This window comes from Thamnophis elegans, chromosome 11 (genome assembly GCF_009769535.1).
Source record: "Thamnophis elegans isolate rThaEle1 chromosome 11, rThaEle1.pri, whole genome shotgun sequence".
NCBI classification, from domain to species: domain Eukaryota; kingdom Metazoa; phylum Chordata; class Lepidosauria; order Squamata; family Colubridae; genus Thamnophis; species Thamnophis elegans.
In genome coordinates this window covers 8,243,107-8,258,002 of record NC_045551.1, presented here as the reverse complement: position 1 = coordinate 8,258,002, position 14,896 = coordinate 8,243,107, and the positions used below count along the sequence as shown (strand labels likewise).

At 43.8% G+C, this 14,896-nt stretch overlaps 1 protein-coding gene across 1 annotated transcript in view; it reads left to right on the top strand.

The window, feature by feature from the left end:
• LOC116514955 (tyrosine-protein kinase ABL2-like) overlaps positions 1–12,657 on the top strand; it is a 40,456-nt gene extending 27,799 nt beyond the window's left edge. Inside the window, exons 2-4 of the mRNA XM_032226802.1 lie at positions 4,787–4,957; positions 7,756–8,051; positions 12,379–12,657. Of these exons, the coding sequence (XP_032082693.1) occupies positions 4,787–4,957; positions 7,756–8,051; positions 12,379–12,657 (746 nt within the window). The remainder of the gene's footprint in view (positions 1–4,786; positions 4,958–7,755; positions 8,052–12,378) is intronic.
• Positions 12,658–14,896: the final 2,239 nt, after the last annotated feature.

The window sequence follows — 14,896 nt, the reverse complement described above, 5'->3', positions numbered from 1 at the left end:
GTCCGCTGAAGCTTATCTCCCCGATCGTGGCCAGCGGAGCACCACGGTCGCCGCACAGGCGCCCCCACCAAGCCGCTCCACTGCTGAGGCTTCCGGCAGCGGCAGAGTCCGACAAAGGGTGCAAAAAGTCTTCTTTCGCTGCGGGCGGGCAGCAGGAGAGATGAGGGCCCCATTGGCTGTCAAAGCCTCAGGGGAGTGAAATAAAGGGGCGCCGAACCACCATTTGAATAGCGACCATTAGTCAGAGGAGCATAGATGCCATTTTGAGACGCAGCAGCGATCAGGGCTATTATAATGGCAGACAGCAGCATGCCTGGGCCCTTCCCTGGCACAATCAGGGTCAGCCAGGAGGTGGACTCGGGGGTGCCTGCAGAACTACAACCTCCCCCTTTCTCCTGTGGGGCCACCTGACTCTCAGGACAGATAGGGAATCAGGGCACATAATAAGGCCTCCAAGCACAGTAAGTCATCAAAATCTAAGAAGAGCTTGAAAGGCGACTGCTAAGGTTAAACACATCAATAATGAACAGCAGCGCCTCTCCTCTCCTTCCCTGCAGGATAGGGCCCAGCCAGCCAGGCCCCAGACCAGACCACAGATCCGCACCCAGCCTGACCTCGAACTTGGGCCCGTTCAGCCCGATGTTACACATCGACACTTGCCAACATTGGGGACACACACTGGAGGCTCCCAACCCGAGCCCCCAGACCGTAGCACAGGGACCTTCTTCACACCGGCTGCTCCAGGCTTCCAGCAGAACTGTTGCTTGCCATCCATGCCCTGCAGCTCGTCCATGCCTTCAGCGGCATCAATTCCAGGACATTATTTCAGAGGCCATCAAACAGGGCATTGTGGCGGGCTGCAGGAGCGTAATCAGTCATATTTGGGATTCCACGACATCCTCCACCAAGAGATGCCCCCCCAATAAGGGTAGTGGATCCTCCCCCATCTAGATCTCCATGCAGTCCATTTCCTGTCTCCGAAGAAAGGGAGATCATGGAGGCGGAGCTGTCTGAGGAGGAAGGCGCCACTGTTCACAAGCCTCCAGCTAGGGGGCTATTTCCACCGGCCCTCTTCAAAACACTGCTTGCCAAGGCCAAGGCCGCATCAGACCTGGAGACTCAAGGGGACACCCCCTCGGTGCAACTGCCCACCACGTCAGCCAACACATGGTTCACAGAGCACAAGTGGGAGGCCGACATTATACCCGCTCCACAACTGTTTCTGGACACGGTTCAGAGACAATGGTTTGCGCCCACAGCCAGTCCAGCGCCCTCCACAGCAGAAGACAATACTACAATGTGGCTGAAGGGCTGGATAAGCTACTCCAATGACCGTCAGTGGATGCTCCAATAGCAGCCCTGCACTCTAGCACAACATTGCCTGGTACCCAAGAGGAGATCCTCAAGCCTGAGGACAAGAGGGCCGACCAGACATTCCAACATAGGCAGCGGCATGGACGGTTAGTGCCTCAACGGCTGCCTCCTTTTTTTCTAGATCCAGCCTCCTGGCTACAACAACTCCAGGAGAAGATCCTGGCCAGTGACACCAGGGTGCACCAGGATCTGAACAAAATTGTGGCTGCAGTCCAGTTCTCCTCAGATGCAACCTTGAGTGCCACGAGATTTGCCTCTCGGACTATGACATCCTCAGTCGCCTCTCGTAGGCTCCTCTGGCTGAGACAATGGCAGACTGATGTGAGGCACAAATGGCGCCCGACCGCCAAATCCTACAAGGGGGGGCTCTGTTTGGGGATGCCCTAACACCATTGCTGGTGGAAGGGAAGGACAAACGTAAGATTTTACCTTCCAATGTTAAGGGTTTTTCCCATCCTGGTCCCTATCCCAGGAGATAGCAGTATAGGCAGCAAAGAGTATGGGGGCTCTTTCTGGGGCTATGAATATAATCCACCAGGATTCCACTCACAGGGCAAGTTTTGGCCAGCGCCAACACCAGCAACCCTATAGATAGCAGAGGGGCAGTCAGGCCAAACAGCCCTTTTGAGGAGGGGGGAGCCAGTACGGTGTAAGCCTTGAGCACTTACAGGGCCGGTTCGCCATTGGTGCACGTTTGCTCCATTTTGCAGATCAGTGGGACTCCACAACTTCAGATGTTTGGGTTAGGGCTGGTTTAGCCCTGGAGTTCATCTCCTCTTCTCCCCGGTTTTCTATCCGTTCCCCCATCTACCGCAATCCACAGAGGCAGCTCCTGATGCACACGGCTATCCAGCAGCTATTGGATATTGAGGCCATCCAAGAGGTGCCGGAGGGCCAATGCCATCAGGGCTTCTACTCCATCCTATTCGTTATCTCCAAGTCCTTGGGGGTATGGAGGGCTATATTGGACCTAAAAAGGCTTAATAGATATCTAAAGTTCAAGAAGTTTAAGATGCATTCATTACACACTATTTTAGAATGTTTAAGACGGGGGGGATTTTCTAACCTCAGTTGACCTAACGGAGGCATACTTGCAGGTACCTATACTCCAGGGACACCATCAATACTTGCGTTTCTGTTATGCCAATCTTCATTACCAATATAGGGCCTTGCCCTTTGGTCTTTCTTCGGCTCCTCGTGCATTTACTAAAATACTAGCAGCCCTCACCGCACATCTGAGGACTATACCTATCCGGGTACATTGCTATCTCGATGACATCTTGGTACAATCAGTCTCGAGAGACAGGACCAGTCTAGTCCTTACAATCACGATTCAGACACTGCAAGCACATGATTTCTCTATTAATGTGCCAAAGAGCCACCTTACACCCATGACCAAGATCCTGCACTTGGGGACCTGGATTGACACTCAGGTGGAACAGGTACCGTGTTCGTCTCCGAGGAATGTCGGGCCAGCATATGTCAAGATCTAATAATGTGGGGATAGCATCCGGCCCACCATAGTAAGTGACTGGTCCTCGTTCAGGCTTTCTAGATGTTGGCACTTGTATTGGGGTTTCTGGGACCCTAGGACATCGTAGTTTGTAGTTATTGTGCCTTTGGTTCATTAAAAGTTTTCCCAGTTTTGGATAACACGTTGAGTCTGTGTTTGTCTTTTTCTTCGCCAAAAGTTTAGTGGAGCTACCCACAGGGACGGGTTATAAACGGTATTAATTAATTATTAATCAGACTCAGTCCAATCAGAGAACGGACAGTGTTAACCCCTACATGAATGCTATCCCCACCTTATTAGAAGAGGTGTATCAGGTAAGTACCAATACTCTTTCTGATTCTGCTTGCTGTCTCAGTTACATTCTGGATCATCGCTAAGAAGTCAGATTTTTTTACATTTTAGTTGGTAGACCTCAGTCCTTCATTAAGCAGCTATCTGATCTCCCCATAAAGCCACTAGAAGAGATCATCACTGGCATGTGATAAGATATAATCAGTACAGGTAGTCCTGGACTTAACAACCATTCAAAGTTATGACACACTTGTAAAGTAGAAGTTGTGACCCAGATTCGAAGTTCCAAGTTGGGGGCCCTCCGCATTTACATGACCGAGTTTCAGATACTCGGCAACATGGCTTCATTTACAACTGTTTGCAGCTTCCCACAGTCATATGACCATGTTTTATTATAGTTCTGTTGAAAACAAGCACTTCTGATTTATGGCAAAACTGTGCCTATAGCAGACCACTGTTGTGCTTAATGTCTGCTGGAAAAAAGGTCATAAAATCAGGTCGTAATGTGACCAACCCATTTTACATCTATCATAACATATGAACATAATGGGCTAACTCCATTACAGACTGAATGAGGCAATTAGTAAGCATGATGTACCTGTACACACTACTTGTTAAATACTATATTGACTCTTGATCTAGTACAGTTAAATATCTCTGAGTATGTCTCTTAAGAGTGCACAGCTGCATAATTTAAAGTGGATTGTGGTTAGATGTTGATGGCATTTTCTCAGTCACTCAGTTTGCTTTTATTGTTGGTTTCATTAGTTAGTTGATGGAGCTTCACTAGCTGGCCAAGTAAGTGGTTGATGCTGCTGATTATGTGCAGATCAGGAGATAACTCCACGATCTTCTTTTCCATTCCATTGTTCCATGTGCTTAATAACATTCCTGTTTACTAATCTCTGCATGTATGAGGTGAAAAGTTCTAATTCTTTTAGCAGAAGCCTTTAAATTGTATATGATATTATTTCTGCTAGTCTTTTGATTATATGAAATTGTATCTAAACTTGATTTTTTTTAAAATAATTTTTTATTTTAAACACATAAACAGAAACAGACACATGACTTAAAACAACATAGGAACAAGAGGTTCCATCGTATATCATACAGCAATTCCGTATCGGTTTCTTTGCAGTTAGTGTTTTCCCTTCTATACATTTCTATCTTGCATTCATAATCTCCTTATTCGTTATCCATTTGTATGTACAGTTCTATATTTATTTACTTAGCTATTTATAACCAAATATTATTACCTTTATTGTGCTTTATATTCTTACTGTCATTTATTCTCTTACATACAATTATAGGTATACATTCACATAGTTATTCTTTTTCTTTGCCATTCTTATACTATTGTTATTCCATTTAAAAGGTTATAAGGTATAGTTTGGATTGCTTTGTTTACCATCCCTAGCACCTGCTGTATCACCACCTTATTTTCTCTTTCTTTCCTTTTCTCCGTCCCTTCCTTCTCTACTTCCTTCCTTCCTCCTCTCCTTCCCCTTCTTCCTTGATTTTTATGTGCCATTCAGGACTACATTCACTATATTATCATATTTCAAAGAAAAAATAATCCTTTCTCTTCTCCTTCCCTTCTCTTCTCAGAGGCTCTCCACCGTCCTTTTGGTTGTGATGCTGAACCACAGACACTGAATGAAGCCATCAGGTGGAGTTCCAAGGAGAATCTTCTCGGAGCCACTGAGAGTGACCCCAATCTTTTTGTTGCACTTTATGATTTTGTAGCAAGTGGTGACAACACACTCAGCATCACCAAAGGTAAAACATAATTGTCTCCTGTTCATGCCTATGAGAGTATGTCTGAGTATAACAATAGATAGACCTAACTTTGGCATGCTTTAATAGTAACAGTAGTAATAACATGTACCGTATTTTTTCAGAGTATAAGACGCACCTTTTTCTCTCAAAAAAGAGGCTGAAAATCTGGGTGCGCCTTATACATGGAATACAGCATTTTTGCCTCCCGAAACTCCTCCCCCTTCACCAAAATGGCCGTGCATAGCTTTTAGAAGGCTTTCAGAGAGCTCCTGGGGGCTGGGGAGGGCAGAAATGAGCAAAAAACAGCCCCTTTTTGCCCCCAGCCCCCAGCAGCACTCTGTAAGCTTCCTAAAGTCTATCCATGCCCTTTCTTGACACAAAACGCGCCTGTTTTTTTGCAAAAAAGGGGGGTGTTTTTCTTGTTTTGGGGGGGCACCCCCCAGGAGCACCCTGCAAGCCTCCTAAGGGCTAGTCATGCCCCCCTTTTTTAAAAAATGGGCCCGTTTTTGGGAGGTTTGCAGAGTGCAAAACCTTTTTTCAAAAATTTTTCCCTTCATAAGACCCTTGTTGCGTCTTATACTCGGGTCGTCTTATACTCCGGAAATAAGGTACTTCTTGAAAATGCTACAGCAGTAATTATTACAGGAAAAGTTGAAGGGCACAGAAATGTTCGAATTATAGCGTGTGGGAAATCATTGAGCATACAATGAACTAAATATATCTTACAACTTTTCATCAAGAAGGGAGAGGATTGCACTTTCTTAAATTTTTTTAAATGTAGGAAAATGTATTCCTTTATATTTTTTTCTTTTTCTTGGCAGATGAAATCAGCCCAAAAATTATTTTCATTTGATTTAAAAAATAAAATTTTAAAGCTCAATATTTATTTCATTAAACTATGAAAATGTTTTTTTTAATCTAAAATAGTATTATATAATGTGGTTTGTAACTGGTCAAAAATAGGGTTACTAAATTTGACTATTACTAAAATGTCAAAATGACTAATCATATGTAAAACCTTGAATTTGATTGTCCTAGTCAAAAGAATTATGTGCCAGGGTTATAGGACACTTTGAAATTGAAGTCTGTATGTGATACTTGCCTTCAGATGACTTCAGATTCATGCATAGGCAATAAACCTGGCTTATACTGTATTAATTTTTTGCTCAAATCTACAAGACATTTACAGAAATAACATCAGATACGCTTATTGTTCCATATTTGCATTGGCAGTGCATCTACTAGTTAGTAAATTGCTCTGCTTATTAATACATGTTATTAGAAATTGAATTATTTTCTCTGTGACAATGTACTATTTAATTTGCTACTAGAGCACACTGTAGCTTTTTCTGTAGTAATTTTTGATTCAAGAAATGAGGCATAACAGCAGTTCTCCATTCAGATTGCATTGGATAACAGACCTGCTATGATTTAGCAGTAAGCTATATCATAGTTGTGGTTACCTCTTGCCCATTTTGTTCAGGTAAATAGTCTTGATGCCCTTTTCACTATGATCAATCACAGTTACCTTGCCTCCCCACTTCTTTAAAAACTTTTTTTACTTTCCAGTCTCTAACTCCTGATATGTAAACACCATATCAAGATAGTATTTAAGCCCCAGGTTATCTTTATACTCCTAGGAGGAAGATTTTTTATTTTTTTAAAAATGGAGCTTTTTCCTAAAATCTTTGATGCTGTAAAATTATTAAATATTGCAATGCCAATTTGGTGACATAAGAGATGGGTGTTTCAAGATGATCGTACCCATTGTCTGGTGATCATTTTGAGATCAGGCAAGTCTCTTGTGACAACCATTTTGTAAATGGACATATTAGAAATTCCAAATGTCACTTAGTGTTGTGTCCCGTTCCCCCCCGTCCCCCCCAATGATCTTATTTCTCTTGTATCTAAAGATCTGCAACCATTCACTTCGGTATCTTGCATTGTTGATACCTTGGCACCCAACAATCTGTCTTCATTTCATTCAGTTAATTTCTTATAACCTTGGTTTTTTACATAGTTTGATCTAATCATAATAATTCAAGCTAGCATCTGGCTGAGTCCTAATAAATTTGAGATCCTCAGTACTTCTAATGTGTAGTGAAACTGAAAAATTCTTCTGGTTTACAGAATTCAGTCTCCTTTGATAATTCAAGCATATGATTTTCATATTCCCAAATCTGCTATTCTGCTGTCCAATTTCTACTGCTCGTAATTATGATGCTTTCTCATTCCTATACTTTTTAAATGTTTCACACTTTTATAAGCCTAATATCAGATGCACATAATGGTGTAGTTCACACATAATGTTAATGCAGGGACATTTTAATTTGTGTTTTGATGAACAACTCACTGTGATGAACAACTCACTTCATGCAATAGTAAGTCATTCTAAGCAGTTCGTATAATGTGCTAAATTAAACACATTGGAAATAGTATTACCAGCGTACCAGGTCAATGCTTATTGAATAAGATTATCCATGATGAATATTAAGGAAACATGTGCAATATGGTGATTTTTCATGGTGAAAATTATAGAACAGAAAAGCTATAAAACTGTCATTTGTGGAGTAATACATAAATTGTATGTTCTATCTGGTTTGTGAAAGACATCTCGGGACGTTAACATGGGACACAAAGTTATACTCTCTGTGCTTAGTTTTAGGTGTTGCTATTTTATGATATTCTTGTTTGTGTGAATGAAATTATTTCTTATATGGTTAGGACAAGGTCAACGTTAAAATAAATCAAAAATTTAGTTAAAATTTTATCTATTTGGAGTCTTCTCTTTGCCTTAGGTGAGAAGCTACGTGTATTGGGTTACAATCAGAATGGTGAATGGAGTGAAGTACGCTCCAAGAATGGACAAGGATGGGTGCCAAGTAACTACATCACTCCAGTAAACAGCCTGGAGAAGCATTCCTGGTATCATGGACCAGTATCACGTAGTGCAGCTGAATATCTGTTGAGCAGCCTCATTAATGGCAGCTTCCTTGTTCGAGAAAGTGAGAGCAGTCCAGGACAGCTGTCAATCTCGCTCAGGTACGAGGGACGTGTTTACCACTACAGGATCAATACCACCACAGATGGCAAGGTAAATCTGTTCTGAGAGACTTTTTTTCATGGGTACAATACCGTGTTTCCCCGAAAATACGACAGGGTCTTATTTTCTTTTTACCTACAAAATATGGCTTGGGCTTTATTATGGGGGGAGGGGTTATTGTTTTGGGGTTGCCGAGCGGCTGCTCTCTTGCGAGCAGGCTCCCAAAGAGCACAGCCTCCTGGGTGAATGGCTGTGTTGCGCTGTTGCAGCAGCGCAACACAACAGCCATGAAGTGACCACGCTCATGAGCAGCCACCCGGCAAACCCCCTTTGCAGCTGGGCACAGCATCATTCACTGACCTAGGGGTATCGCCAAGCCGCGTGAGCGCCTGTTTGCTGCCACCCGGCTTCCGCAGCTTGGCGCCTTGCAAATGCCAGTGAATGGCGCTCTGCAGGCTGGAGAGGGCGGTTGCGCGAGGGGCTGTTCCGCTCTCACTCATCCGCCTCTCAGCCTCACGATGCATGGCCCAGCTCTCATTACGGAGCCAGGGCACCTCCGCTGCCGCCGCCATCCCAGCCTGACATTTTCCGCGGCTTCCAACCCGAGTCTTTCGGCAGTGGTCGCTCTGTGCGCGCACACTATAGTTGTGGGCCAGCTGCCTGCAGAGCGTACAACCATAGAGAGTGCGCCCAGAGCAGCCACTGCCAAAAGACTCAGGTTGGAAGCCACGGAAAAAGCTAGGCTGGGATGGCGGCGGCGGTGCCCTGGCTCCGTAATGAGAGCTGGGCCATGCATTGGGAGACAGGTGAGAGCAGAACTGCCGCTCGCGCAACTCCCTCCTCCAGCCGTGCAAAGCGCCATTAACTGGCATTTGGAAGGCGCCAAGCCGCGGGAGGCGGCGAACAGGCGCTCACGCGGCTTGGCGATAGCCCTCCTGAGGGGAGCCTGTGCTGAGCTTCAGCGTGGAAGATGTAACGGACCCAATGCTTACTGTTTGTGGACGATCCGTCAGGAAGACTTTGATCCTTTCACAAGTATGGGAAGGAAAATTCAGGTCAGACAACTTTTCAATGAGAATTCCTGGTAAGATGGTGTTAAAGGCCAAGCTATAGTCTATAAAAAGCATTTTTGACATAATTCTCAGATGTCTCAAGGTGGCTCAGTGCAATATGTAGAGCAGTGGTGATGGCGTCCCCTGTCGACCAGTTGCTTCTATAAGCAAAGTGGTGTTGATCAAAATTTGGTGGAAGACAGGACCTGAGGTGTTGTAGGACCAGTCTCTCAAAGCACTTCATCACTATAGACGTCAGTGCAATGGGTATATAATCATTCAAGTTTTTATGGCTGCTTTCTTCGGAACTGGGATAATTGTGGCTGCTTTCAAGCATGATGGGACTCTAGCCTGTTGCAGGGAAAGATTAAAAATCCTTGTCAGGACCCCTGTTAATTGGTCAGCACAGGTTTTTACCACTTTCCCCAACATCCGTCTGGACCTGCAGCTTTGTTGGGATTTACAGCCTTCAGCTCAACTCTCACTTGATGTTCATCCAGGGTGAGTGGCTGGAGGTCAGAGGGCCTTTGGGTTAGAGCCACAGAGACTGATCTTTTGACCTCAAAGCGGGTGAAGAAGCTATTTAGCTCCTCTACTAGCAAGACATTAGCATTGGCTATTTTTTTTTTTTCATATTGCTCTTGTAGTTGGTTAGGTGTTGTAGCCCCTGCCACACCTGTCTTGAGTTATTATCTTCCAGATACTTCTTTACCTTTTGTTTGTATTTCTGTTTACGCGCCTTAATGCCTCTTCTCAAGTTTGTCCTGGCTTCATTGTATTTGTCTTCGTTTCCTGCCTTGAAGGTGGAGTTTCGGGCTCTCAGAAGTGATTGTACCTCTGCTGACATCCAGGGTTTACGATTACTGTAAACTCTGATGCGCTTATTCACTGTTATATTGTCTGTGCATGTTTTAATGTATGAGAGTACAGCGTCAGTGAATTCTTGCAGCTCCAAATGTTCAAATATACTCCACTCGGTAGTCTCAAAGCAGTCCTGCAACTGGCAGAGTGCTCCCTCCGGCCAGTTTTTGACAGTTTTCAAGACTGGTCATATCCTTTTCCTAAGGAGGATATACTTTGGGCACAGTAGCAAAGCGATGTGGTCAGACGTACCCAGATGGGAATGGGGGATTGCTCTATATACCTGTCTTAAGTTTGAGTACATATGGCCTAGAGTATTGTTACTCTCTGGTGGTACACTGCACATACTGCACAAACTTAGGGAGAACAGACTTTAGACTGGCTTGATTAAAATCTCCAGCCGCGATAAAAGTGCCCTCAGGGTAAGTTTGCTGCTGCCTCTCGATGCCGTCATGTAACTTAGAGAGTGCTGCGCTAACATTTGCATCAGGTGGAATATAGACAGCAGTGATAACTATAACAGAAATCTCTCTAGGTAGGTAAAATGGCCGACAAATGACAGTTAGGAATTCCACATCTGGAGAACAGTTTGTATAAGCAACTCTACTGTTAGTACACCAGTTAGTACTGTTAGTACACCAGTGTGTAAATACAAAGTCCTCCACCTTTGCTTTTACCGGAGTTGCTGTTTCTGTCAAAGCGGTGTGTGGTATGGTTAGTTAGCTCCACTGACGCATCCGGTACAAGTGGATGAAGCCAGGTCTCTGTGATGATCATTACATAGCAGTCGCAAACGAGCTTATTCACTGCCATCCACAGCTCTAGTCCATCAGTTTTTGGGCAAAGGATCTGGAGTTGGTTAGAAAAATGCTTGGTAATGCTGGTCTGTGAGGCTGCTTCCGTAACCGAACTAGCAAACCAGCTCCGCATCCCCGCTTCTGCTTCCGCTCTCTTCGCCGCCTCCTAGGCCCAACAACGATCCATGGAGAGCCTGGCAGTCTTACTATGCCACTCGGTATATTATGAGACTGCTGGAAGTCGCTGGTAATATCTACCCGACTAGAAGATCCAATTTTTAATAATTCCCTGCGGGTATAGACTAGTTTTTGCCTAATTCTACTGTGGCACCAGGAGATCAAAGCCGCAGCGTCTAAACGCTCCGCTATCTTGGGGGGCAAAAAGTAGTGCTTTCATAGGTTTCTTCTAACAATCACATGGCTTATCAGCAGACAGTTCAATCCCAATTGTAGATAGAAGTCAAAGACTGCCTGAATTGCGGTTGAAAGGCTGCGTGTCAGAAATATTCCATGGACTGGATTGTGAAACTTGAATTAAGCCCAATGGTTGGAAGCTTTCCACTCCAGAATTAGATTATAACATTTAAAGTATGAAGGTATGCATGCATTCCCAAAAAAGAAGAAAAGATTAAGGGAGAAATATTTATTTCTTTTTTTTTGTAATAATTTTATTACAAAAGGTGTAATAGGCGCAGTGGTTAGGGGGCAGTACTGCAGGTGGCGCAGTGGTTAGGGTGCAGTACTGCAGGCCACTTCAGCTGACTGTTATCTGCAGTTCAGCGGTTCTAATCTCACCGGCTCAAGGTTGACTCAGCCTTCCATCCTTCCGAGGTGGGTGAAATGAGGACCCAGACTGTGGGGGCGATATGCTGACTCTGTAAACTGCTTAGAGAGGTCTGAAAGCCCTATGAAGCGGTATATAAGTCTAACTGCTATTGCTATTATTAAGTTTTAAATGCAATAAAAATAATGCAGACTAAAATAAGAAAAAAGTGCAAAAAGGCAAAGGAAAAAGAAGTCCTCCAATAAAGCAACTTCCTACCCTTAACATAATCTCTTCATCTTCTCTTGATTAACATATATGAAACTCGCACATCCCTCTTTCAGAAACCACTATCTTGCAGTTTCCTCCTGAAGAGCGTTCAGAAGGAGAACAGCTTGTTTCAATATTGTACTCTCTCTTTATCCAGAGAGGATTGTAGGAGCCAATCTACTCATCGGTCTCTATTCATGGCTGCAAATGTTGGCTCCACTTTTTTCAGAGCAAACTTCAGTCCACCATCTTCCCCATAAATCACTCTTGTCTAGGTTTCTATATGTAGCCCTGTTTCCCCTTTTTTACAGGAAAGAAGAAGATAGGTTGGCTGCTGACAAAAACCAAAAGATTCTCACGGGCCTTTATAATCTTTTCTTTCCCCACTTCTAACCACAGATTTTCATTTTTGTCTTTGCTTCCTCTGTATTTTCTGCATTGTGAGAGTAATCTCAAGAATAAGGACTACCTCTTAATACTCGGAATATTTCATAAGGCTTTGTTTTGTTTTCATAAACCTTTGCTTATTTTGTTTCAGGAGAATGATTTGGAGAGAAGAATTATTATTTTTTTCTCACTTGCTTATGTTTTCATGCCGCCCACTTTATATAAGGTCTTCATTTCCTCTTTAACAGGTATATGTGACAGCTGAAAGTCGCTTTAACACATTGGCAGAACTAGTTCACCACCACTCAACGGTAGCTGATGGCCTCGTAACAACTTTGCACTACCCAGCACCCAAGTGCAATAAGCCCACAGTCTATGGAGTCTCCCCCATCCATGACAAATGGGAGATGGAAAGGACGGATATCACCATGAAGCACAAACTCGGCGGAGGACAATATGGTGAAGTGTATGTTGGAGTATGGAAGAAATATAACCTTACAGTTGCAGTAAAAACACTCAAGGTATGATTGATTGTGGTGTTATTGAAATGCATCTGAAGTGTACTCTGCTAGGCCTAGAGCAGTGGTCTCCAACCTTGGCAACTTTAAGACTTGTGGACTTCAACTCCCAGAGTTCCTCAGCCAGCATTGCTGGCTGAGGAAAGCTGACTGAGGAACTCTGGGAGTTGAAGTCCACAGCAAAGCTGGCTGAGGAAAGCTGACTGAGGAACTCTGGGAGTTGAAGTCCACAGGTCTTAAAGTTGCCAAGGTTGGAGACCACTGGCCTAGAGTACTTGACTGCCTGCTGATGTCATGAATATCAGAGGTTTGTGGCTACAAAAGCATAAACCTTGCGAACTTGGGCTGTTTAGTACGAGCAGATTTTTAAAGGTAGTCCTGAGCTTAAATTCATTCATGAAGGGATTGTTTGAAGTTAACAATAGTGCTGAAAAAAGTGACTTGCAAACCAGTCCTTGCATTTATCATAACATCCCTGTGGTCACGTGATTGTGATTCAGGGACTTGGTAATCAACAGGCATTTGTGATGATTACAGCATCTCGGCATCTCGTGGTCACCCTTTGCAGCCAATTTTCGACAAGTCAATGGAAGAAGCCAGATTTGCTTAACAATCATTGTAAATACATCATAAAATTGAGCACAATTCAATTAACAACTACAATGCTTGATAATGGAAGTTCCAGACTCAGTTATGTTCCTAAATTGAAGATTACCTCTACAAATAGTGATGCTCTCCCGCTGTACATTTAGGAAATGGTGCCTATTAAAACTGGCTGACATTTTCCTTCTTTCTGTAAGCTGGAAATTTCAAATTCTTGGTTAGGACAACCACTGTGCATATACATATATACAACACTGTTCTGACCCCCCTTCTTTGCTCGTTCACAGACGACAGTCAGACAGACTTAAAAGGAAATAACTTTATCAGTCCTGGCTCATGCTGGCTGCGAGCCCAAAAATAAACATACCCGTATATACTCGAGTATAGGCCGACCCGAATATAAGCCGAGGCACCTAATTTTACCACAAAAAACTGGAAAAGTTATTGACTCGAGTATAGGCCTAGGGTGGGAAATGCAGCAGCTACCGGTAAATTTCAAAAATAAAAATAGATACCAATAATGTTTTTGAATATTTATTTCAAAGAAAAACAGTAAACTAGCAGTGTATTCAATGAAATACTTCACTCACCTCATGATGCTGATGTCCCGCTGTGATGATGATGTCCCGTGCAGCCGCGGGAGCGATGTCCCGCCTCCTATGACACACGGCACAGTGATTCCTATCATTGGATCACTGTACCAGAGGAGGTGGGACATCGCTATGTGGCTGCTTGCCATAACAAGGAGGAGGTGGGACATCATTGCAGAGCGGCAGGAGGGGGAGGAAGGGGAATCGTAAGACAGCCCTGCATTACATTAGAACGTGAGGAGGGGGATGGTGCGGTGCGCGCTGCGCGGCAAACTGACACAGAGGGAGGGGAAACGGGAAACTCACAGGGGCACTGGCCATTCACGAGTGTCACCCAGCGGCATGGCCCCGCCCCTTTTCTCCTCCATTTCGGGCAAATTTTTCACTGACTCGAGTATAAGCCGAGGTGGCTTTTTTCAGCCCAAAAAGTGGGCTGAAAAACTAGGCTTATACTCGAGTATATACAGTAAATAAAGTCTCTGACAAAAAGGTTACGCAGCAGAATGCAAAAACAAAGAGCTCTTACAGCAACACCAGGTTTACAGAAAGAAAGCAAATCACTTATCCAAGTGTCTCTTCGAATCAGGGTTACAGAAAGCAAATCACTTATCCAAGTGCCTCTCTCACAAACAACCACGACCGATGAACCACGAGCCACTAACGAACGAATGAACGTTGACTTCTGCAACCAGGGCGTGACACCATTAAAGCACTGCATTGTTATTCCTGCATCCCGACTCAACTCACAGCAAACTTCTGCTGAGTCACAACACAACATATACTATCAGAAACATGGATCCTTCATCTCAGTTTTGCTACAGTGTTTTATGTCTGTCTTGCTACAGCTCACAGACTTATTCAGAGTATAATGTGTAAAAAGCCTTTCCTTCAGAGATTAACCTTTCAAAAAATGTATTTTGAAGTGAAATATGTTCCATCATTTGCTTGAGGTACCATTTGGAAAAGTTCAGATGTTTGTAACTAAATTCTACTTTCTGAATATTTAATGTAAATTAAGGGATAATGTACCTGTGAATACCTATTTTGGGAGCAGA